At 37.4% G+C, this 23,538-nt stretch overlaps 1 protein-coding gene across 1 annotated transcript in view; it reads right to left on the bottom strand.

Moving 5' to 3' along the window:
* The window catches only part of ATG10 (autophagy related 10), a 270,613-nt gene that overhangs the window by 174,436 nt on the left and 72,639 nt on the right, over positions 1-23,538 (bottom strand). Inside the window, exon 3 of the mRNA XM_068981433.1 lies at positions 13,883-13,990. Coding sequence (XP_068837534.1) covers positions 13,883-13,990 — 108 coding nt within the window. The remainder of the gene's footprint in view (positions 1-13,882; positions 13,991-23,538) is intronic.

The following is a 23,538-nucleotide window of genomic DNA, read 5'->3' as shown; positions in this document are numbered from 1 at the left end:
CAAAGAAATCCCAGGGCTGATCTCCTTTAGAATGGACTGGTTGGATCTCCTTGCATTCCAAGGGTCTCTCAAGAGTCTTCTCCAACACCACAGTTCAAAAGCATCAATTCTTCGGTGCTCAGCTTTCTTCACAGTCCAACTCTCACATCCATACATGACCACTGGAAAAACCATAGCCTTGACTAGACAGACCTTTGTTACCAAAGTAATGTCTCTACTTTTCAACATGCTATCTAGGTTGGTCGTAACTTTTCTTTAGGGCCTCAAAAGGATCATCACATTTTGCCCTTTCTCTAAGATCTTCTAGTCACGCTCACAGGACAGGAACTACTCGGCCAAGAAAATCAATGTTAAATTCCAGAAAGGTTCCCAAGGAGGACTTATGCATCCTCTTACAGCACTTCAGGGTTGTGGAAGGAGCCAAGAAATTCTGGTTCTCTTTACATATGTCCACAAAAATGATCCAAATAATGCTATTTAAAAGAATTTTACAGTTTAAAAGTACCATAAAAAATAATGTTTAGTACGAATAATAATATGTAATACTAGTAATGGGGAAAACATACAAAACCTAACAGACCATAAAATGCCAGAAAAAATATTTTCTTTTCTAAACTCTCCTGAGACATATGTCACTGCTTCTGAGAAGTTTTATTCCTTTTGGTACCCTTTAACATAGTGCCTAACACTTAGTAGATAATCTAAAATATCTGCTGAATGAAGTGGTGAGTTTAAAAAAAAATGAAATTAAGAAAAATATAGGCACTAATTTACTGAGGTTAGTGTAACATAATTTAGTATGTAGAAATAATTACTTAAAGTATACTTAGAGTATAACCAAAATTATTTAAAGTATTCCTTAGAGTTTAGCATATATGTACAATGTTCAAAGGCATTTTTATTTTGAAAAAAAAATTTCAATGAAAAATCTGTAATTTGTTTACTCCAAGGTTACTTATAGTACTACTATGCAATAAACTATACAATAATAGAGATGTTTGTAACTAAATATTGTTTATTAAAATAACTACAAATTAACTAAATTTAATGTATGATATAGTACAAAACCTACAAAATGCAAAGAAGTACAAACTAAATAATTCCTCTTAATAAACTCAGCCATTCAAAAAACATTTAATCCTGCTGTTTAACATGGGTGTTGGATGTCCATTCAAAATATCCTTTAATTTTTTTCACCTACATGTTTCCAGGCACTAAAAAACCCCTAATCTAACCTATGTCTTCTTATGCAAGCTCTTTATATCTTGCCCTCATGGTATTTTCCAACTGCCTGCCTTACACAAAGAGTCCTTGCTGGCATTGGCTTGTTGCTAGTCAGTATTTAGCTCTCTCTTTCTGTAGCTAAGAGAGAGCAACCATCTGCTTCCCACAGCTTTTCAATCCTATGATAGCTTTCTGCTTTTTCCTCTTCCAACTCAGAAACAGAAAGTAAGAGATAAAACAAAGCATTTTAGGTCCACAAGAAGCAGTAGAATACCCAGGAGAGTTTCCTCCCAATCAGAAAAATGCTTCCTTAGCAACCAAGTTACTAAGGCCAATTAACCACCCTACTCTATCAATATTCAATTTACATTGAAACCCTTTTTGGTTAAGCTTTTCAGTTTTACAATGAGCTTTCTGGCAGAGAAAAAGTACTTCTGCCTTAAAGGAGCCAGGACTTTTCTCCTGAATATAAGTGTGAATTGAACTTAAAGTGCGAGGTGATTTCCTAACATGATGTAAGGGACTGTAAACATAGAAATGGCACAGAAATTAAGTGCAATCAACCAGCACAGGCCTAAAACGAGAGTGAAACATTTCAGAGCAACCAGAGACTGAAAACCCTGGAGAATAAGAAATATGGAAAAGATGCTTTGTAGCTGTCATGGCCTTATACTTGCCTTGTCTGATTTATGTCCTTTCCTCACAACCAACAAAGCCCAGGTTACCACTAAATAATCACAACATCAGTAAAATTCTAGAAAAAAGATGATATAAGAGAGAAGTACCAACAGTATCAAAACCAAGGAGTTTTCTTTCAGACATGAAAGTAAACATTGAAAATTAGTGAGGAAACAGCATTTCAAAGTTATGAAATAACTTAGAAGTAGTTAAAACTATAACACCTTTAAAGAAGGTGCTTTTATAAAAACATACTCATGGATTGAAGGCGGGAGGAGAAGGGGACGACAGACAATGACATGGTTAGACAGTATCACTGACTCTGGACATGAGTTTCAGCAAGCTCTGGGAGCTGGTGATAGATAAGGAAGCCTGGCTTGCTGCAGTCCATGGGGTCGCAGAACTGGAGACAACTGAGCGACTGAACTGACACATGTACAGTGAAAATTCTCCCAAGAGTTCAAGCCATGAGACAGAGGCTACAATCTTCTCACAATTAAATTATTATACTGTATTTCAGTTAAGGTAAAGAACATGACAGAAATTTTATACAATAGGTAATTACTTATCTTCTCATGTTCATTTTCCAGGTCTTAATGAAGCAAACTCCTTTGCTGAATAATTTTTAAGTTTCTTTAAATCCTATATATAAAGCAAAATGAAACAATTTGTATATACAATTTATAATAGGCACTATAAATAATTCTTTAGCAGTTTGTTAGCAGCTCTCCAATATCAACATGCAATACCACTATCAATTCAGTTAAGTAGCTCAGTTGTGTCTGACTCTTTGCGACCCCATGGATGCAGCAAGCCAGGCTTCCCTGTCCATCACCAGCTCCTGGAGCTTGCTCACACTCATGTCCATCAAGTCAGTGATGTCATCCAACCATCTCACCTGCTGTCGACCCCTTCTCCTCCTGCCTTCACTCTTTCTCAGCATCAGGGTCTTTTCCAACAAGTCAGCACTTCGCATCAGACAGCCAAAGTATTAGAGTTTCAGCCTCAGCATCAGTCCTTCCAATGAATATTCAGGACTGATTTTCTTTAGGATTGACTGGCTGGATCTCCTTGCAGTCCAAGAGTCTCTCAGGAGTCTTCTTCAACACCACAGTTCAAAAGCATCAATTCTTTGGTGCTCAGCTTTCTTTATGGTCCAACTCTCACATCCATACATGACTGGAAAAACCATAGCTTTGACTTGACAGACCTTTGTCAGTCAAGTAATGTCTCTGCTTTTTAATATTGTGTCTAAGTTTGTCAATAGTTTTTCTTCCAAGGAGCAAGTGTCTTTTAATTTCTCGGCTGCAGTCACCATCATCAGTGATTTTGAAGCCCAAGAAAATAAAGTCTGTCACTGTTTCCATTGTTTAGCCATCTATTTGCCATGAAGTGATGGGACCGGATGCCATGATCTTTGGTTTTTGAATGTTGAGTTTTGAATACCACTCTATCTCAAAACAATTCTTGCTATTAAATCATAATACAGAATTTCAGAATTTGTTTTGTTTTCTAGTGTTGTCACTTAACCTTCACAGGACTCTCTTCTATCCTACTTTCTCATAGATTTATTCCCAAACAGTGACACTGCCTTAAGGATGCTCTGATAAAAATTCACATTAGTTAGTCTTTGGTTCCATTATCCTATGCGATCCTCACAACCACCCTATGAGGCAGGGATTTACCATGCTCTTTCCCAGGTGAGGTGTTTGATGTTGAAAAAGAGTGGGGAAAGGAATGTAAACTTTATGAATTGCCTACCATTTTTTCAGCCATAATCAGATGCCTTCTTCCATGACATCATTTAATAGATAGACCCCCAATTCCCCACTTCCTGACTCCCTCAAATATTTGGAATCCATGTTTACAGATAAGGGAGTTGAGGCTCACAGAGGTTTAGTCACATGTTCAAAGTACACAGTTAAAATAAGTAAAAGCAGGCATTTAAAAACAAATTTGCCCAACTCCAAAGCCATTGTTCTTTCAACCATGCCACACCACCTGCTACCCAAAGCCCACAGCAGCAATGTTATGGTACTCTCTGAATCCCTTTGACTGACGTTAGCAATCATCAAGGATTTAAGTAATATTTTCTATACATGAGTCATGAGCTCTTAGGAGATTCCAAAATCAACTGGTGGACTTCAGCCAGCATTTTTTAAAAAATAAAATAGAGCAAAATAGATTAATAGAGTAGGTAGATCAAAAAGAATAAGAATTATTTCTTGTGAACCCTGGCTTCAGATACGTGTCTGTAGTATGTACTGAGTCCTGATGTAAAATATATTTCTTATTGTGAGTCTATATCAAAAGTCTGAAAGCCACTGGTCTCAGAGGATGGTCTCACACAGACCTGGAGCATAGGAAGACTTATCAAGGGATGGGAAACTACTGAATGCTCAGCTCTATTCATTTAAAATTAACATCAGGAAACACAGACAGGAAGCCCCTTCTCAGACAAGGAAGAAAAAGGATCACCTAGAATCAGCATAGGAGGAGGATGCTGATTGTATAATTACATACCTCCTTCACAGCAGCTCCAGTCCATCAAGCAGATAGTATAGTTTATTTTTTACAGCACTAATTATGTAATTATCCATAACATTAAATCAGTTCCACCTGATTCAGTCTATCAGAGGTTTCCTGAAACATTCATTTGTTTATTATTTTTAAAAAGAACACTAAACTACCAATCATCTTGTATGTAAAACCAGTGTGGAGGCTGGCAAACTTTTCTTGAAAAAGATCTGTCAAATATGCCACTTTTGGCCCTTTGGGATAAATGGCAACTGAAATTTCATCTTAATATACCTTGGTGCTTCTACAAGCAACAGATTTCAGACCTGGTTATTTCCATTTATTTTAAGATAAAGTTGTTTTTCACCCTTAGGCACATAAATATAGAGATAAACTTTAACAAATATTCCTGGCCACTTCATTTAATAAGTACCATTTGATAAACAGACAAAAATTGATAATGACAAAATATTTATTTTAACATTGCTAACTTTTAATAGTACACTGGAGAGAGGGGAAATTTTGGATAGTTCTATCCAGAAAAATCAAGATATAGGCTCTATTAGTTTCTGACAGTTATATGCCAGGCACAGTGATCACTTTGATTCAAGTGATCTAACCAGGACAATGCTTGGAGTCTAGTAGCAAGGTTCAGAATCACTATGTCAATTTGAAAATATTTTGTCTCTCTGTAAAAATAATTTATCCACATTTTTAATAAAGCCTCTTTAACACTGAGCATTTCAGGCCCTAGCTGAAAAAATATTGGAACCTCCATGGGTCTGATTAAATAAGTAGCAATATACATATACAATTGTCCCTAGTTCTGGGCAATAATTCTGTAGTAAAATCACATTTTATATAATATTCTGTATCTAACAGTATAAAAATCCTGCCAAGTAGCTAACTTCATTCAAGCTAAAAAAAATCAACTAAAATTCAAGCTAAAAAAAATCAACAGTCTTTCAAACATCCAAAGATTGCCATCTTCCATGGTATTTCACATCTCCATTTCAACATTCAATTTCTTTAGACTGCTGTTGAGTCCTGCATAGACTATTATGCTGATGGGTATTTCTTTCACTCCAGAAAATATTTTTTAAATTAACCTTTTCAATTTAACTGAGGAGGACTTCCCTGGCAGCCTAGTGGTTAAGACTGTGTGCTTCCACTGCAGAGTGCACAGGTTTGATCCCTGGTCTGGGAAAGAAGATCTCACATGCCTTGCAGTGCAGTCAAAAATAATTAAACAAAAACAAACAAACAATTTAACTAAGGAATAAAAGGAATTTTAAATATAATTGATTAAAAAAACTTTTGAAAACTCAAATATTTTAGATTCTATTTAATCTTTTGTGAGAGCAAACCTCATTATACTAGATTCCAATGGATCCCTCTCCACACATGGAGTTTCCACAGATTTCCGAAAAAAAAAAAAAAAAAAAAAGGAGGAGGAAGAAATACTAAACAGAGGTTTCACTTTCATTTATTTTAGATTTGATTATAAAATCAAGATATCCTCATAAAGTTTGAAACCTCCAATTAATCTATTAAGCTTCTTTTTTAAACCTATATCATGGAGAGCAACTCAAACTCATTTTTTTGTAAATGGGAGAAATAATTAGAGCAATTAAAATAATACACTAAGTGTTCTTCCTCAGAAATAACTGGTTCCTTTTAGACCTTTACAACCGGACAGAAGCATTTCACATTGAAAATCAGATTTTCATACAGAAAATATCAGCTCAGTATTCTCTCAAGTACATATCTGCTGCTAGAAATGATCATACTTTTGACTTTTAAAAAACTTCAATATTAGAACTATACGTAAAGAAAGCTTTGTGATATAACTCACTGCTGAGTTAAAATACAATGGGTATGGCAGGTGCCTTAGCCTTAGCAAAGGCTTTTCTACTGGCTTGAAAAATAGAAAGAGAATTAGTTACCTATCTGGACTGATTCAACTTGATTTCTCTCAAAAAACAGATTCTCTCTTTGCTCTGCCACAGCAAATAGAACACAGAGAATTTCAAAGGTAGGAGTAAATTTAAGAAGCCTTTTAGGTTATACATTCTCACTAAACCTAATATTTTCTCCGAATTTTGAAAAGCAATATTACTCAGGTACCAAGAGCCTAGAGAAGAAAGATTTGAGAGAGTATGGGGCATGTTTCTGCTTCCATATAATACTTCTTGATTTCACAGCTGAACACTAAGGTCTTTTAAGACCGCTCCCCCACCCCAAGATTTTATTAAATAGTTTTAGTGCTACACCTCTGTATGTGATTTCTGATGAGTTCTAAGAATAAGTAAACACACATTTCTGTCAAAGCATAGTTAAAGAAATGTAGTTGGTATAATAAGTACTATATCTAGTGCAATAGTCCACAGTTTTATTAGAACTGAAAATCCGAATCAGACCTGACTGATTTTCAGAATATCCTATACTCTCCTCTCAAACACACCACTCCATGGCATATATGTACACTCTAAGTTAAATAAAATTTACTTTGCCTTTGAACATTTTCATAATATACCACAAGAAAAACACAAAATGGTATTGTGGGATTGAGGTTTGCTGTATTAATAGCTATTTACATTAAAAATCCACTTATCTATCAACATTGGATTCATTAAATCAATAAATCAATACTGACTATTACAGGTACTTTCATTTGTATCTACACAGATTACGTATAATAGACTTTCTGATATGTTAGTTAGCATTGCTTTAATAATGACACTTTCAGATACCAGAGGTAAACATGCTTATTACTCATCATTTACATTTATCAACATGTCTATATTTCAGTCTAAAAATAGCAGTTGCTTTACAGAGAAGTTGTTAACACTGAGAACTGTAGCTTGTCATTTATTCCATTATATGTATAAAAAACCGATAATATTCTGACATATGAGTCTATTTCAGACATACAAAATAGAACTCATCCTAGAAGCCACTTAATAAAATCCTTAGGGCAAATGAGTATATTTGAAGACCTGGTTACATCAGAAGATCATCATTCTCTAAATATGTTCTTTTGGTAATTGAGATCATTTCCTGTTACTGATTCTCAGCTTTATGCTTCAGGGAATTTGTGATAAGCTGTTTTTTTGTTCAAGATTTCCTATAATACTCTACCTGGACTAAGGAAAGTCCCAGTTACTGGACTACAAGGCCCTAGGACAAAAAAATCCCTTTTTCCAGTAGTATACTATTGCTATTCTTATGACTCTATCATTTTCATAGTTTTTAAAAATGTAATCTAAAGGGGTAACCTCAGGCTTTAAAGTAATGAAGATAGTAAGTGAATAAATAAAATATGCTCAATACCCATCTCTGATACCTCTTCAAAAGGAAGAAATGAAACTTCAGACAGAAGAATCCAAACTTCAATAATATAAAAAAATCTCTGACCAACCTAAAATAAATATGGATGGAGGAGCCTGGTAGGCTGTAGTCCATGGGGTCACTACTAGTCGGACACAACTGAGCATCTTCACTTTCACTTTTCACTTTCATGCATTGGAGAAGGAAATGGCAACCCACTCCAGTGTTCTTGCCTGGAGAATCCCAGGGACGGGGGAGCCTGGTGGGCAGCTGTCTATGGGGTCGCACAGAGTCGGACACGACTGAAGCGACTTAGCAGCAGCAGCAACAGCAAATTGAATTAATTGAAGGGCAAAATCTGGGCTATCTCTATTCTATGAAAATGATTCAGAATTCCATATATGAAGATGGTAGAGATAAAAAGAAAATGCAAAGAAATGTTAGACAAAAGCTATTTCTACAGGAAGAAATTTCAGGCACTTCCCTCTCCTAAACATTCATTAATAATTTTTACTACTGGTTATTAAAAATCAATATCCATGTTGAATATTCATCTCATTGTTTCCTTTTATTTAGAGTGGTTTAATGTTAAACATGATTAAAAAAAAAAAACATACCTTGTTTCTCTAGAATCATAATTGTAGCTCAAATTGTAGCACTGTAGCTAGAATTCTCTAGAATTGTAGCCATTGTAGTCTATATTGGCCAGTGAGTTAATTTGCTGTTGTTGCGCTGTGCTCAGTCATGTCTGACTCTTTGCAGCCCAATGGACTGTAGTCTGTCAGGCTCCTCTGTCCATGGAATTTTCTAGGCAAGAATACTGGATCAGCTTCCCATTTCCTACTCCAGGGGATCTTCTGGACCTAGGGATCGAACCTGCATCTCTTGTGTCTCTTGTGTCTTTTGCATTGGCAGGTGGATTCTTTAGCACTGGGACTTAATTTAGAACCTTACAAAATAATTTTAAAGTTTAGTAGTTATTTTGCAATAATATTCACATGAGGTTGAAAGGTTAACAGTGACTAATTTTCCTCAAAAAAATTGTCTAACTTGACTATAGCACCTTTGCTACCACTTTCATTCTCAAACTATTATTTTATTTTTATAAATAAAGCAATGACTCTCTCTCAGTCACTGGTAATGAAAAGATCTTGTTTAAGTCTTGTTTGTTACTTCACAAACTCAGAAATGTCATAAGCAAATCACAGTAACAACTCTCAACAATAAATGTCTTATCTAATGAACTCCTGTCCCCAAAACAACACTAAGAAACCCCAAAATATTTAGTAGATTTCTGAATATCATCTCATTCTTTTAAGTATCATTTTAAATTAATTTTAAAAATTCAAACAAGATATAGATTATGATTTTAACAAATTACTTCACTCACATATTCCATTACATTTCTTTGATTTTTAAATTCCTGTTTATTGCATATAAACTCATGGGCATAAAAATCATGAATCCAGCTACCCCTCTATAGTCAAGACTACCAGTTCTGATTGGAACAAAAAAGTGATCTGATTTCCCACTTCATACATGGCCAATTTTTTAAAATCTTTTTTAAAGTAACTATTAGTAGAGGCATTCTTTCAAATATCCTTAAATAGGAAATGTAATGTACAGATATGATGTGCTAAGTCACTTCCGTCATGTCCAACGCTTTTGTGACCCTATGGATGGTAGCCCACCAGCCTCCTCTGTCCATGGGATTCTCCAGGCAAGAATACTGGAGTAGGTTGCATGCCCTCCTCCAGGGGATCTTCCTGACCCAGAGATCAAACCCAGGTCTCCTTTGTCTCCTGCATTCGCAGGTGGGTTCTTTACCACTAGCACCACCATCAGTTATGGATGGGGCTCTAAATTCTAAAGAGAATTCTAAAGTCCCCTGGCCTCAGTCTTCTATACAACGTGGGACCCCTTTCTATAATATTAGAGGCTAGGTTATAAACTGGTGGCCTAAGCACCATTTGCAGCCCATACACATAGTCTATTTAGCCTGCACAGATTTTTTTTTTTTTTTTTTTTTTACTTAAATCAACACATAAATCCAGATCTTGCCTTCTCTTGAAAATCTACCTGGAGATGCATTTCTACTGCCCCTTTGGATGAACCATTCCCTCTCCACTTCTCTACAGGTCCCACCAACTCCCATCAGCCCACTTCATTCATCACCATCCTGGTGCTTTAAACATCTGAACATTTCTGTCAGTGACCACTGTTTTGGAGAAAAGGTTATCCACTCTGTGGCTAACATCTCCAAGAAAGGGAAGGGAACTCACGGCTTTGCAAGATGACCAATTTCACTGTGAGCAATCTAAACAGTAGAGAGACTTGTCTTGAATACTTTCCAGTTACTCTGTATCCTCAGAAACAAAGTGAGTGTACTCTCTCTTCCACGGGAAAGCTTTCTAGATATCTTAAGACGATTAACCTTCCTAGGTCTTTAGTTCTAATTTAACATCCCCAGAACTACCAATAGTCCTCATAATAATATATTTTCAAGCCTACCCATGGCCCCCAGATGCTTCTTTGAATGGATAAAGTGTGCTTTTTTGAATTGATCACTTATGATCAATTTTCAACTATTATTTATGAATTCATTCATCATGTACTCTATCAATGTTGTTCTGCACATACAATAAGGTAATATTTCCTTGTTCTATAGCAATTATTTTCAAACTATCTGGTCTCAACACCCCTTTACACTTTTAAAATTCATTGAAGATTCCAATGAACTTTTTGTTTAAGAGAGTTATGTGTATGATATTATATTAGAAATTAAAATTGAAATTTAAAAAAATATTAGTTCACTTTAAAAATACATGGTAATATAATAGCAAATTTCTATGAATGATAATATAACAGCAAATTTATATGAAAAAAGTAAACATTTTCCAAAACAACATAAATTAGTAAGAAAAGCAGTATACATTTTGAAAATATTTTTAGTGTCTAACTTAATTAAAGATAGCTGGATTTTTATAACTGTTTCTGCATTTACTCTGTTGCAGTATCACACATAGGTAGCCTCTGGGAAAGAAGGAGAGAATGAAAGTACAAAATGTAAATAATATCTTAACATTATTAAATATATTTGACCTGTGGACCCCTTGAGAGGGTCTCTGGGACCCTTCAGGGGACCTCAGATAATACTTGGTATCCAATCATGCTTTCATTAATATGGCTTAGGTTCCAGTTAGTTTGTCTAGCATCCATGGCATTTTTTTCACTTACCTCGAGCTTGTGGTGAACTAAAATCATTAGCTCTTTCTCAAACAAACTGCTGTCACATCAATGCAGGCCTCATACATATACTTCCTCACAGATGCCATTTTGTTGCTTTTAGGTTACCCTTTGGTAGTAGACACTGTTGCTGCCCTGCCCAGGTCCGCTTAAGGCCAGCGCACCCATTCACACACAGCTGTTGGAATTGTTGGCTGATAACACACAGCAGCCCTCTTCCTTCCCTGAATAATTTCTCAGTAATACTGGAGCCATCTTGCTTGGAAGCTGTCTTCCTCTACATCAGGCAATGACAGACTGAAAGTTCAATAAACGCTACAGAGTACAAAAGGTCAGCCTCAAGGACACAAGGTGAGACTAATTTGGGGTATCTATGCTCCAGAATTCTAAGGAGATCAGACTAAAGCTCATCTCGAGTGAGACCACAATCTCCCTTAGCTTTTATTGCTTGTTCTCTTCTGCTTCCATCACTCCCTTTCTCCTAAGAACATATCCCTAATAAGTCACTTCAACAGGAATCTCCATCTCAGGCTCAACCTAAGACATTTTTCATTTCATCAAGATTATTACAATATCAACTCTACCATACATTATATTAACTAACCATCTCAGCTGTACATCTAAAGTATGCTAAGAGTTCCATTATAAAGTACTGCAGTGGTTCTTAGAGTGTGGTGGTCCCTGTACCAGCAGCATCAGCATAACCTGGGAACTTGTTAGAACTGAAAATTCTCAGGCTTCAATCCAAACCTACTGAATCACAAAGTCCATCACAGAGATATGCCATAAGCAACTAATTCACTACTGTTGGATATTTTAGTTGTTTCTACTTTTCCCTATTATAAATAATAGTAAAATAAATATACTTCCATGTAAAACTTTGTGTACATTTCTAATTATTTTCTGTAATTTACTTTGATGTAAAACCACTGCACCAAAAAGGAAGATAGATGAATAGAGAGAGAGATATGTAATACAGCAAGCACAGCAAAATGTTAATGTCGGAATCCAAGCAATGAGTACATGGATGTTCACTGCAAAATTCTTTTGACTTTTTCATATGTTTGAAATTTGTTGGGAAATGTTGGAAAAAATTATATTTTATGAAGCTAAATTCCTAGAATTGGAATAGATAATTCATAGTATGCGCACATCTTTAAACTTTGTGAAGTTAAAACATCAACCAGAAAGTGTCAGTTTCCTCACACTGTCAACACCACTTTTTAGTGCTTTTCAAATGTCTGCCAACTTGTTAGGAAAGAACTAGTAATTTACCTCTTAAATCATCATCTCCATGTGCATTTTTGAAGTTAATATATAATGAACTGGAAAGCTTCCTAACATGCTTGGCTTCATATATGATGTTGGTTATTCAAACCATGAAACAGTAATCAGGATTTGAACACCTACTCAACATCCCCTGGAGGAGAAAAATGGCAACCCACTCCAGTACCCTTGCCTGAAAAATCTCATGGACAGAAGAGCGTGACAGACTACAGTCCAAAGAGCTGCAAAGAGTCGGACACAACTGAGAAACTAAGCACTCAATATACTACAAACATAACCAAAAAAAACCTTAAATGTATATATAAATCAGGGGCACTTACTTTATTACCAAACACAATATCCTCAAGAATAAATTGCAAAGTAAATTATACAGGCAATGGGACTTCCCTGCTGGTCCAGTGGCTAAAACTCCGAGCTCCCAATGCAGGGGGCTTGGGTTCAAATCCTGGTCAGGGAACTAGATTCCACATGTTGCAACTAAGACCTGGTGCAACCAAATATAAAAATCCCTTGGAGTACTTTTAAAAAACTAAATTTAATTTAAAAAATAAATAAATAATAAATTATACAGGCAACAGTTACTTCCAGGCCAGCATCATACACAGACAGAAGGGGTTAGGGCTCAACTGTCACCAAAAAAAGTCTCCTTTCCCATTTTACCAGGATATTTGGAATTGTAAGCATTATATTTGTTTCTTTATGTTGAAGCAATTAGATCCCCACTAATTCAATTTTAAAATTCAAGCATTTTATTTCAATATGGGTTCACATAATTATAGTTCATCCATAAGATGAAATGCAATGGAGCCATTAAAAAAGAACTACAGATATCCACATCTACTGACATCGGAAGATATCCATGCCATACTTGTTCATTGCAGAACACAAGTATGCATGTGTGTGTGTGACAGAAATATGTGCAAGGATACTTCCCAAAATATTCATAGTGGTTACCTTCAGTTGAAAGATCTGTGGGAGTTTTTATATATTTTTCTATTGTTTATTTTTACAATGGATATATAAAAATTTTTATTAACAACATAAAGTACAATAAGTCTATTTGCATTTTGATAAAAAGAAAGTTGAAAATATCCCAGAAAACCATTATGCCATGATTAGTACCTTATTAAATTTTAATTTAGCAAGATTTTCAAGTCAAGGTTAAAGTCCCTTAAGGAATGAGACCCAGATCCAGCATATTTTAAAGGACATAGGAGAAAAATTAAAGGTAGACTAGGTAAAGAGATATCCATCACACATTACTCAGCTGAGGTATAGGCCTGTATTATCCTCAGGGGATTTTACTGAAAAAAATCAATAAGCAATGGAAGGCATCTGTAGTTTTTAGATCTAAGAGAAACCAAAAGGGTGAAGCCTTGTGACAATCTGTACAGACCCAGAGTGAATCTTAACTTTACCACGTTCCTGATTTCAATATTAGAGAAGAAAATACCTCTTAGAAATGATGTTCACTTCTCCCCTTACAACAGATTCAGGATCTGGTGGCAGTTAATTTTTTAAACATATTTATCAGATTTAAACTTTTACTTTATACTTTACAAAGACTGAAAAGGAGAACATGATATGTTAAATCACTCACCTCCACAGGAAGAAATGTCTGTACATGGGCAGATATTCCTTGATGTGACACTGCAGTTCCATTTTTAACTTGAAAATGTGTTTTGCACATGTAGCCATCAGAACAGTCCTGTGTTCCACCAAAGAATACATAAGAAAATGCCAATTATTGTGAGAAATCATCATTCTAAGAACTACAGTGTCTCACAAGTTCCAAATCAAGCAATGAGAAACTAAGTATATTAAGTGAGATGAGATAATATGGATAAATTCATCCAATTCATCCTGCAAACAGTAAGTACTCAATAAATAGAAGTTTTAAGCCCCTACTTTTATCACCTATTAATGATGTTTCCTCTTCTCATAGATTAAATACCTTTTTCCCCCATGCACTTCAAAACATAGAATTCATAGAGCACATAGGTTGGCAGCTGTTTAAAAGTATATCAACTTATAGAAATGTCTTGTCATATAATTAATATTGACATTCATTTCATAGCATATAGAGAAACAGAAATTTTAGGAGGACGTGCATCTTGAAGCTAGAAACAATCCACTGTTTCAATTTATTGCTCAAGGAAAAATCTCCATTAAGAGGTCCTGGAGAGGTAATCTTTCACCTCCTTCTAGAGCACTTCCAGGAACCCACATGTCACCCCCTTACACAGCTACCACCTGCATTCTTGTATACAACACACTGTTCACTGAGAAAGCTTAGTTCTATATTGCACTGAAGTGTGTCCATTTAACCTTAATTCACCAGTTCTAGTTATGCCTTCTAGAGCCTAAACTCGTTTTCAGAGTCATTCTTCAAAGAGTTAAAGATAATTTCCACTGTTCTCAAATGTTGGAAGGTATGATTTTCAAGCCCTTAACCAGTTGCATTTCTCTCCTGCTTCTTATGTAATGAATGCATACTAAGTCACTTCAGGAGTGTCCAACTCTGCAAGCCTATGGATGGTAGCCAGCCAGGCTCCTCAGACCATGGGATTCTCCAAGCAAGAATACTGGAGTGGGTTGCCATGCCCTCCTCCAGGAGATCTTTCCAACCCAGGGATCAAACCTGTGTCTCTTAAGTCTCCTACATTGGCAGCCAGGTTCTTCACCATTAGTGTCACTTGGAAAGCCCCTACTTATATAAATCAGTTCAGTTCAGTTCAGTTCAGTCGCTCAGTCATGTCTGACTCTTTGCAACCCCATGGACTGCATGCAGCACCCTAGGCTTCACTATCCATCAGCAACTCCTGGAACTTGCTCAAACTCATGTCCATCGAGTCAGTGATGCCATCCAACCATCTCATCCTCTGTCGTCCCCTTCTCCTCCTGCCTTCAATGTTTCCCAGCATCAGGGTCTTTTCAAATGAGTCAGCTCTTCACATCAGGTGGCCAAAGTATTGGAGTTTCAGCTTCAACATCAGTCCTTCCAATGAATATTCAGGACTGATTTCCTTTAAAATGGACCGGTTTGATCCCCTTGTAGTCCAACGGACTGTCAAGAGTCTTCTCCAGCACCACAGTTCAAAAGCATCAAATTTTCGGCACTCAGCTTTCTTTATGGTCTAACTTTTAAATCCACACATGACTACCAGAAAAACTATAGCTTTGACTAGATGGACATTTGTTGGCAAAGTAATGCCTCTGCTTTTTAATGTGCTGTCTAGGTTGGTCATAGCTTTTCTTCCAAAGAGCAAGCCTCTTTTAATTTCATGGCTGCAGTCACCATCTGCAGTGATTTTGGAGCCCCCCAAAATAAGTCTCTCACTGTTTCCACTGTTTCCCCATCTATTTGCCATGAAGTGATGGGACTGGATGCCATGATCTTAGTTTTTTGAATGTTGAGTTTTAAGCCAGATTTTTCACTCTCCTCTTTCATTTTCATCAAGAGGCTCTTTAGTTCTTCTTCACTTTCTGCCATGTGGATAGTGTCGTCTCCATATGTGAAGTTATTGATATTTCTCCTGGCAATCTTGATTCCAGCTTGTGTTTCATCCAGCCCAGTGTTTCTCATGATGTACACTGCATATAAGTTAAATGAAGCAGGATGACAATATACAGCCTTGATGTACTCCTTTCCCAGTTTGGAAACAGGCTGTTGTTCCATGTCTGGTTCTAACTGTTACTTCTTGACCTGCATACAGATTTCTCAAGAGGCAGGTCAGGTGGTCTGGTATTCCCATCTCTTGAAGAATTTTCCACAGTTTGTTTTGATCCACACAATCAAAGGCTTTGGCATAGTTAATAAAGAAGTAGATGTTTTTCTGGGACTCTCTTGCTTTTTCGATGACCCAGCGGATTTTGGCAATTTGATCTCTGGTTCCTCTGCCTTTTGTAAATCCAGCTTGAACATCCGGAAGTTCACGGTTCACGTACTGTTGAAGCCAGGTTTGGAGAATTTTGAGCATTACTTTGCTAGCATATGAGATGAGTGCAGTTGTTTGTGCAGTAATTTGAACATTCTTTGGCATTGCCTTTCTTTGGGATTGGAATGAAAACTAACCTTTTCCAATAACACTTACTATTATGATCACTAATAGTTGATGTTCATCTAATTGTGATCAGTTTCATTTTTTTAAGGCAAAACTAGTTTGAACTTAGTTCAGTCACACATAAAACTTTAATAACTCTCATGCACATACTCAGGTATTAATGAACATTATTAATTCTCCACCAAAATGTCACACTAACATTCGCATTTCAACAGAATTAAAATAATTATAAATAAGAAAAACATGGTTACTTAATCTGATGTAGTAAAAAAATATATGTACAGAATAGCATTCAAACTAAAAAATTCATAATTCTCTTAAACATTTTTACTAAGATTCACAAATCCAGTTTTTAACTATAAAATAAGGAGATTTTATAGTGTTTGTGAGCCATTTAAAATTGAATATGTTTTCAAATTTGTGTCATGACAACTATGTAAGAGCATTTGATATTAGGTAATGTCTTGGGTTGAATACTGTGTGTGTGTCATCTTTGCACAGGGTCCACACTAATCTTCTCTGGGGTTGAATACTATCCTTCCAAAATTCATATCCACCAGAAACCTTGTTTGTGACCTTATTTGGAGATAGTGTCTATGTAGCTGTAATCAAGATGAGATCATACTAGATACACTAGACCCTAAATCCAATATAACTTGTGTCCTTATGAGAAGAGGGAAATTTGGCTATGGAAACAGACACATGGGAGAAGGTCATGGGGAGAAAGAGGCAAAGACTGGAGTGGTGCATCTATCACCCAGAGAATTTCAAGATTTCCATCAACTAACCAGAAGCTAGAAAAGGCAAGGAAAGGTTCTTCTCTAGAGCCCTTGGAGGGACCATGGCCAGGCTGACATCTTAATTTTCAACTTCCAACTTCAGAACTTTGAGAGAATAAATTTCTGTGTTTTAAGCCATAAAGTTTGTGGTACTTTGTTATGGAAGCTCTAGGAAACTAATACAGAAATGATATTTTCTTCAATCTGATGGCCTCTTTATAATTGTTGTTGTTGTTTAGTTGCTAAGTCCTGCCCGACTCTTTGCAACCCCATAGACTGCAAAATGCCAGGCTTCCCTGTCTTTCACTATCTCCTAGGATTTGCTCAAACTCAAGTCCATTGAGTCAGTGGTGATGCTGTCCAATCATCTTATCCTCTGTCGCCCTCTTCTCCTCCTGCCCCTAATCTTTCCCAGCATCAGAATCTTTTCCAATGAATCAGTTCTTCTTATCAGGTGGCCAAAGGATTGGAGCTTCAGCTTAAACATCAGTCCTTCCAATGAATATTCAGAGTTGATTTCCTTCAGGATTGACTGGTTTGATCTCCTTCCAGTCCAAAGGATGTTCAAGAATCTTCTCCAGCACCACAACTCAAAAGCATCCATTCTTTGGTGTTCAGCCTTCTTTATGGTCCAACTCTCACATCCATACATGACTACTGGAAAAACCATAGCTTGCATCATACAAATCTTTGTCAGCAAAGTGATGTCTCTGCTTTTTAATATGCTGTCTTGGTTTGCCATAGCTTTCCTCCCAAGAAACAAACGTCTTTTAATTTCACAGCTGCAGTCACTGTCCACAATGATTCTGGAGCCCAAGAAAAGAAAATCTGTCACTGTGTCCACTTTTTCCCCATCTATTTGCAATGAAGTGATGGGATCAGATGCCATGATCTTAGTGTTTTGAATGCTGAGATTTAAGCCAGCTTTTCACTCTCCTCTTTTACCCTCATCAAGAGGCTCTTTAGCTCCTCTTCACTTCCTGCCATTAAAGTGGTATCATCTGCATATCTGACGTGGCTTATACTTCTTGTGGCAATCTTGACTCCAGCTTATGATTCATCCAGCCTGACATTTCACATGATGTAATCTGCATAGAAGTTAATAAGCAGGATTACAATATACAGCCTTGACGTACTCCTTTTCCAACTTTGAACTAGTCCTTTGTTCCATGGCCAGTTCTAACTGTTGTTTCTTGACCTGCAGGCAGGTTTCTCAGGAGGCAGGTAAGGTAGTCTGGCATTCCCATCTCTTTAAAAGTTTTCCAGTTTGTTGTGATCCACAGAGTCAAAGGGTTTAATGTTGTCAATGTAGTAGAAGTTGATGTTTTTCTGGAATTCCCTTGCTTTATCTATGATCCAACAAATGTTGACAGTTTGATCTCTGATTCCTCTGCCTCTTCAAAATGCAACTTGTATATCTGGAATTTCTGAGTTCACATACTGTTGAAGCCTAGCCTGAAGCAGTTTGAGCACTGAACTGAAGTGAAAGTCACTCAGTCATGCCTGACTCTTTGGGACCCCACAGGGTGTAGCCCATGAGGCTCCTCTGTCCATGGAATTCTCCAGGCAAGAATACTGGAGTGGGTTACCATTTCCTTCTCCAAGGGGTTACCAAGTGGGTTCTCCAAGTGGGATACCATTACCTTCTCCAAGTGGGTTACCATTTCCTTCTCACTCAACCCAGGGATCAAACCCAGTTCTCCTGTATTACAGGCAGATTCTTCACCATCTACTCAGAAGATAGTTTGAGCATTACCTGTCTAGTATGTGAAATGAACACAATTGTACAGTCATTTGAACATTCTTTGGCACTGACCTTCTTTGGGACTTGAATGAAAATTGAACTTATCCAATCTTGTGGCCACTGCTGAGTTTTCCAAATTTCCTGACATATTGAGTGCAGCACTTTAACAGCACCATCTTTAGATTTGTTTGTAGTAATGCTTCCCAAGGTCCACTTGACTTCACACACAAAGATGTCTAGCTCTAGGTGAGTGATCACACCATCATGGTTATCCAGGTCATTAAGACCTTTTTGTAGAGTTCTGTGTATTCTTGCTACCTCTTCTTAATCTTTTCTGCTTTTGTTGGGTCCTTGTTGTTTCTGTCCTTTACATGCCCATCCTTGTATACAATATTCCCTTTGCATCTCCAATTTTCTTGAAGAGATCGCTAGTCTTTCCCATTCTATTGTTTTCCTCTATTTCGTTTCATTGTTCACTTAAAAAGGCATTCTTATCACTCCTTGCTATTCTCTGGAACTCTGCATTCAGTTGGTATATCTTTCCCTTTCTTCCTTGCTTTTTGCTTCTCTTCTTTTCTCAGCTATATTTGAAGCTTCCTCAGACAATCACTTTGCTTTCTTGCATTTCTTTTTGGGGGGATGGTTTTGGTCACTGCCTCCTATACAGTGTTACAAACCTCCATCCATAGTTTTTCAGACACTCTGTCTACCAGATCTAATCCCTTGAATCTGTTCTTCACCTCCACTGTATAATCATAAGGGATTTGATTTAGGTCATACCTGAATGGTCTAGTAGTGGTCCGTACTTTCTTCAATTTAAGCCTGAAGTTTGCGGTAAGGATCTCTGTGATCTGAGCCACAGTAAGCTCTAGGTCTTTTGGCGGGGGAGGCGGGGGGGGTGAGGGGGGTGGGGTGGGGGTGGGTAACTGTATAGAGCTTCTCCATCTTCAGCTGCAAAGAATACAATCAATCTGACTTTGGTACTGACCATCTGGTGATGTCCATGTGTAGAGTAGTCACTTGTGTTGTTGGAAGAGGGTATTTGCTATGACCAGTGTGTTCTCTTGACAAAACTCTGTTAGCCTTTGCCCTGCTTCAGTTTGTACTCCAAGACCAAACTTGCCTGTTACTCCAGGTATCTCTTGACTTCCTACTTTTGCATATCAATCCTCTATGATAAAAAGGACTTGTTTTTTTTTTGGTATTAGCTCTAGAAGGTCTTGTAAGTCTTCATAGAATCACTCAGCTTCAGCTTCTTTAGCATTAGTGGTGTGAGCATAGATTGGATCACTCTGATGTTGAATGGCTTGCTTTGCAAATGAACCAAGACCATTCTTTTGTTTTTGAGGTTGCACCCAAGTATTGCAATTTGGACTCTTTTGTTGGCTATCAGTTCAGTTCAACTCAGTCGCTCAGTCATGTCCAACTCTGTAACCCCATGAATTGCAGCATGCCAGGCCACACTGTCCATCACCAACTCCCGGAGTTCACTCAGACTCATGTCCATCAAGTCGGTGATGCTATCCAGCGATCTCATCCTCTGCCGTCCCCTTCTCCTCCTGCCCCCAATCCCTCCCAGCATCAGAGTCTTTTCCAATGAGTCAACTCTTCGCATGAGGTGGCCAAAGTATTGGACTTTCAGCTTCAACATCAGTCCTTCCAAAGAACATCCAGGACTGATCTCCTTCAGAATGGACTGGTTGGATCTCCTTGCAGTCCAAGGGACTCTCAAGAGTCTTCTCCAACACCACAGTTCAAAAGCATCAATTCTTCAGCGCTCAGCTTTCTTCATAGTCCAACTCTCACATCCATACATGACCACAGGAAAAACCATAGCCTTGACTAGACAGACCTTTGTTGGCTATCAGGGCTACTCAATTTCTTCTAAGGGATTCTTGCCCACAGTAGCAGATATAATGGTCACCTGAATTAAATTTGCCTATTCCCATCCATTTTAGTTCACTGATTCCTAAAATGTCAATGTTCACTCTTGCCATCTCCTGCTTGACCACATCCAGTTTACCTTGATTCAGGGACCTAACATTCCAGGTTCTTATGCAATATTGTTCTTTACATCTTAGGACTTTGCTTTCATCACCAGACACATCCACAACTGAGTGTTGTTTCCACTTTGGCCCAGCCTCTTCCTTCTTTCTGGAGCTATTTCTCTGCTCTTCCTCAGTAGCATAATAGATACCTTCTGACCAGGGGGGCTCATCTTCCAGTGTCATATCTTTTTGCCTTTTCATACTATTCATGGGGTTCTCAAGGCAAGTATACTGGAGTAGTTTGTCTTTCCTTCCTCCAGTGGACCATGTTTTGTCAGAACTCTCCACTATGACCCGTCCATCTTGGGTGGCCCTGCACAGCATGGCTCATAGCTTTATTTAGTTACACAAGCCCCTTTGCCACAACAAGGCTGTGATCCATACCTCTCAGTCAGTTGGACTGTCCTCCCTCTGGATTCACACAGAGAACCTGCTCTTTGATCATGATCAATACTAGTCCTGGTTGATCATGATCAATACTAGTTCTGGTTGACTGCAGTCAACTCATTCAGACTGGCTGATGCCACCATCATAAATGGTTAAACGTCCTGAATATCCTTTCTACCTGTAAAATAAGCTATTAAGTATCAAATACTATTATCTTTTATTATTTCACTAAGGTTCTAAATTTTGTAGCTGGAATTATTGTATTTCCAGTGAAAGCTATTCTCTTTTCTCCTATATTTGACCCAGAAAGGCAAAACTCTGGCACTATTGGCAGCCATTATGCAATTAAATGGAGCCTGAGGATAAAGCCAATGCAGAGGGAAACAAGACCATAACATGCATAAGATTCTGATTACACTATTTATACCAACTATACCTGAAGCTAGCTCTGCCCTCAGATTTTCAATTACATGACCCCCAAAAGTCCCTTCTTGGCTTTATCCAATATGAATTGGGTTTTCTGTCACTTGCAACCAAAATAGTCCTTTTATAAAATGACATATATTGTGTTTATTAGTTGAAAACGAGAAGATTTTCTACTGTATTTATATTATCATTCATTATGATAGATAATCAATAGTTGATTATATATACGATTTACCAAATACAATAAAACCAGAATAGCATGTGTTTCTGAGAAAAAGTGCTCACAGTCTGCAATTTTAAAATAATCTGGCAATAGAAGGAAAAAGTCTTAGGATGTTCAGAGAAAAGTTAGAGATAAATTGTGTGTAGTGCATATAATCCATCAAATGAGGGTAACTGTTCTATTTTGTATTTTTAATACCTGTGTGTTGGTCACACAACCTCTTCCTAAGGGAAGCTATAACTTAGTAGAACTCTAATTACAATGCGAAATACACTTCCTTTGACATCAAAGAGGTGAGTCAGAAATTCCTGTGCATATATGTTATAAAATCTAAATAAATTACCTGGTATCTGTTCCAATGAGTTAGGATAGAGATGTGTCATTTTCAATGTTACTTATAATTTAAACAATTTAAATTTCCATTTTAGGTAATTTCTGATACTATTTATTAATGTCTACAGGGAAGTGCAAAAGAGCTTTTATTTTTTACCTCAGCCTATATTTGGTCATGGTGATTTTCTTTTCACTATCAATCTCTTAATAGTCAAGATTAGCCTTAAAAAATTAAATACAGAAAAAGGAGAGTTTTACAGTATTTCAAACATTTACTTTCACAGAAGTAGGCCTTTCTCCCACATCATTTTAACTTAAGGTATAAAAACATGTTTTGTTCCTCACTATTGAAGGATGCTTTTTTAGAAACAACAAATGTAAAAGTATGAGAACTGCCCTCTAAATTAGCACTACAGTCCATCAAGCCAGGCAAACAGAATTGAACTCAAACCTCCCCCTGAAGATTCCAATGGACATTCCTCTCTAGCTTACCTGTAGTCTTACTGTACTTACTATAGCTTACAACTTAGCATTAGCCTCTTTAACTTTTTAACATTGATTAGTCTCACTTTCTCCAATGATCCTAAGCTCAGGCCTAGGTAAGCCCTATCGCTAGAGGAAGGGCGGTCCTTACTGTAGAATCTGGACTGTCTTCCACATAAAACCTTATCCCCACAGAGTATGAAAACACCCTGGACCTTCATGGGAGGAGATGGAACAAAAGGAACCTTATACCTCACCCAGTTCCACCCTCCTGCTTTAGCAATAAGAAGGTGAAGGACTGAAGTACTTTGAAGAGACTTGTCCTACAGCCAGTTAGGGGCAGAGCTGGAAGTGTAAAGTAGGTCTCGTGGCCTGAGTTCTTTCTACTATACTAAGCAAGTTATTCCAGAGAGCGGGATGAGAGCAGAAAGCTCCTCATTGACGCTCATGGGCAGGGGGAAGCCAGGTTCTGCACATGGCATAGCTCATGCCACTCAAGTGCAGTCTGGGGCCACAGCCACAGCATCACCTGGGAGCTTGTTAGAGATGCAGAATCCCAAGCCCACGACAGACCTCCTGCATCGAAATCTGAATTTAACAGGATCCCAGGTGATCTGGATGTACAATCAGAAGCCCTGAGGCAGGAAGACCACAATCCCTGCCTCAAAGAGATAGCAAACTATATTAAACAGTGGTTCTCATGCTAGCTGCACATATGACTCACCTGAGGAGTTCTGAAAATGCTGTTACTAGGGTGCCCCCTCAGACC

The sequence above is a fragment of the Capricornis sumatraensis genome, chromosome 9 (assembly GCF_032405125.1).
Source record: "Capricornis sumatraensis isolate serow.1 chromosome 9, serow.2, whole genome shotgun sequence".
Classification (NCBI taxonomy): domain Eukaryota; kingdom Metazoa; phylum Chordata; class Mammalia; order Artiodactyla; family Bovidae; genus Capricornis; species Capricornis sumatraensis.
This window is presented reverse-complemented; position numbering and strand designations above follow the sequence as displayed.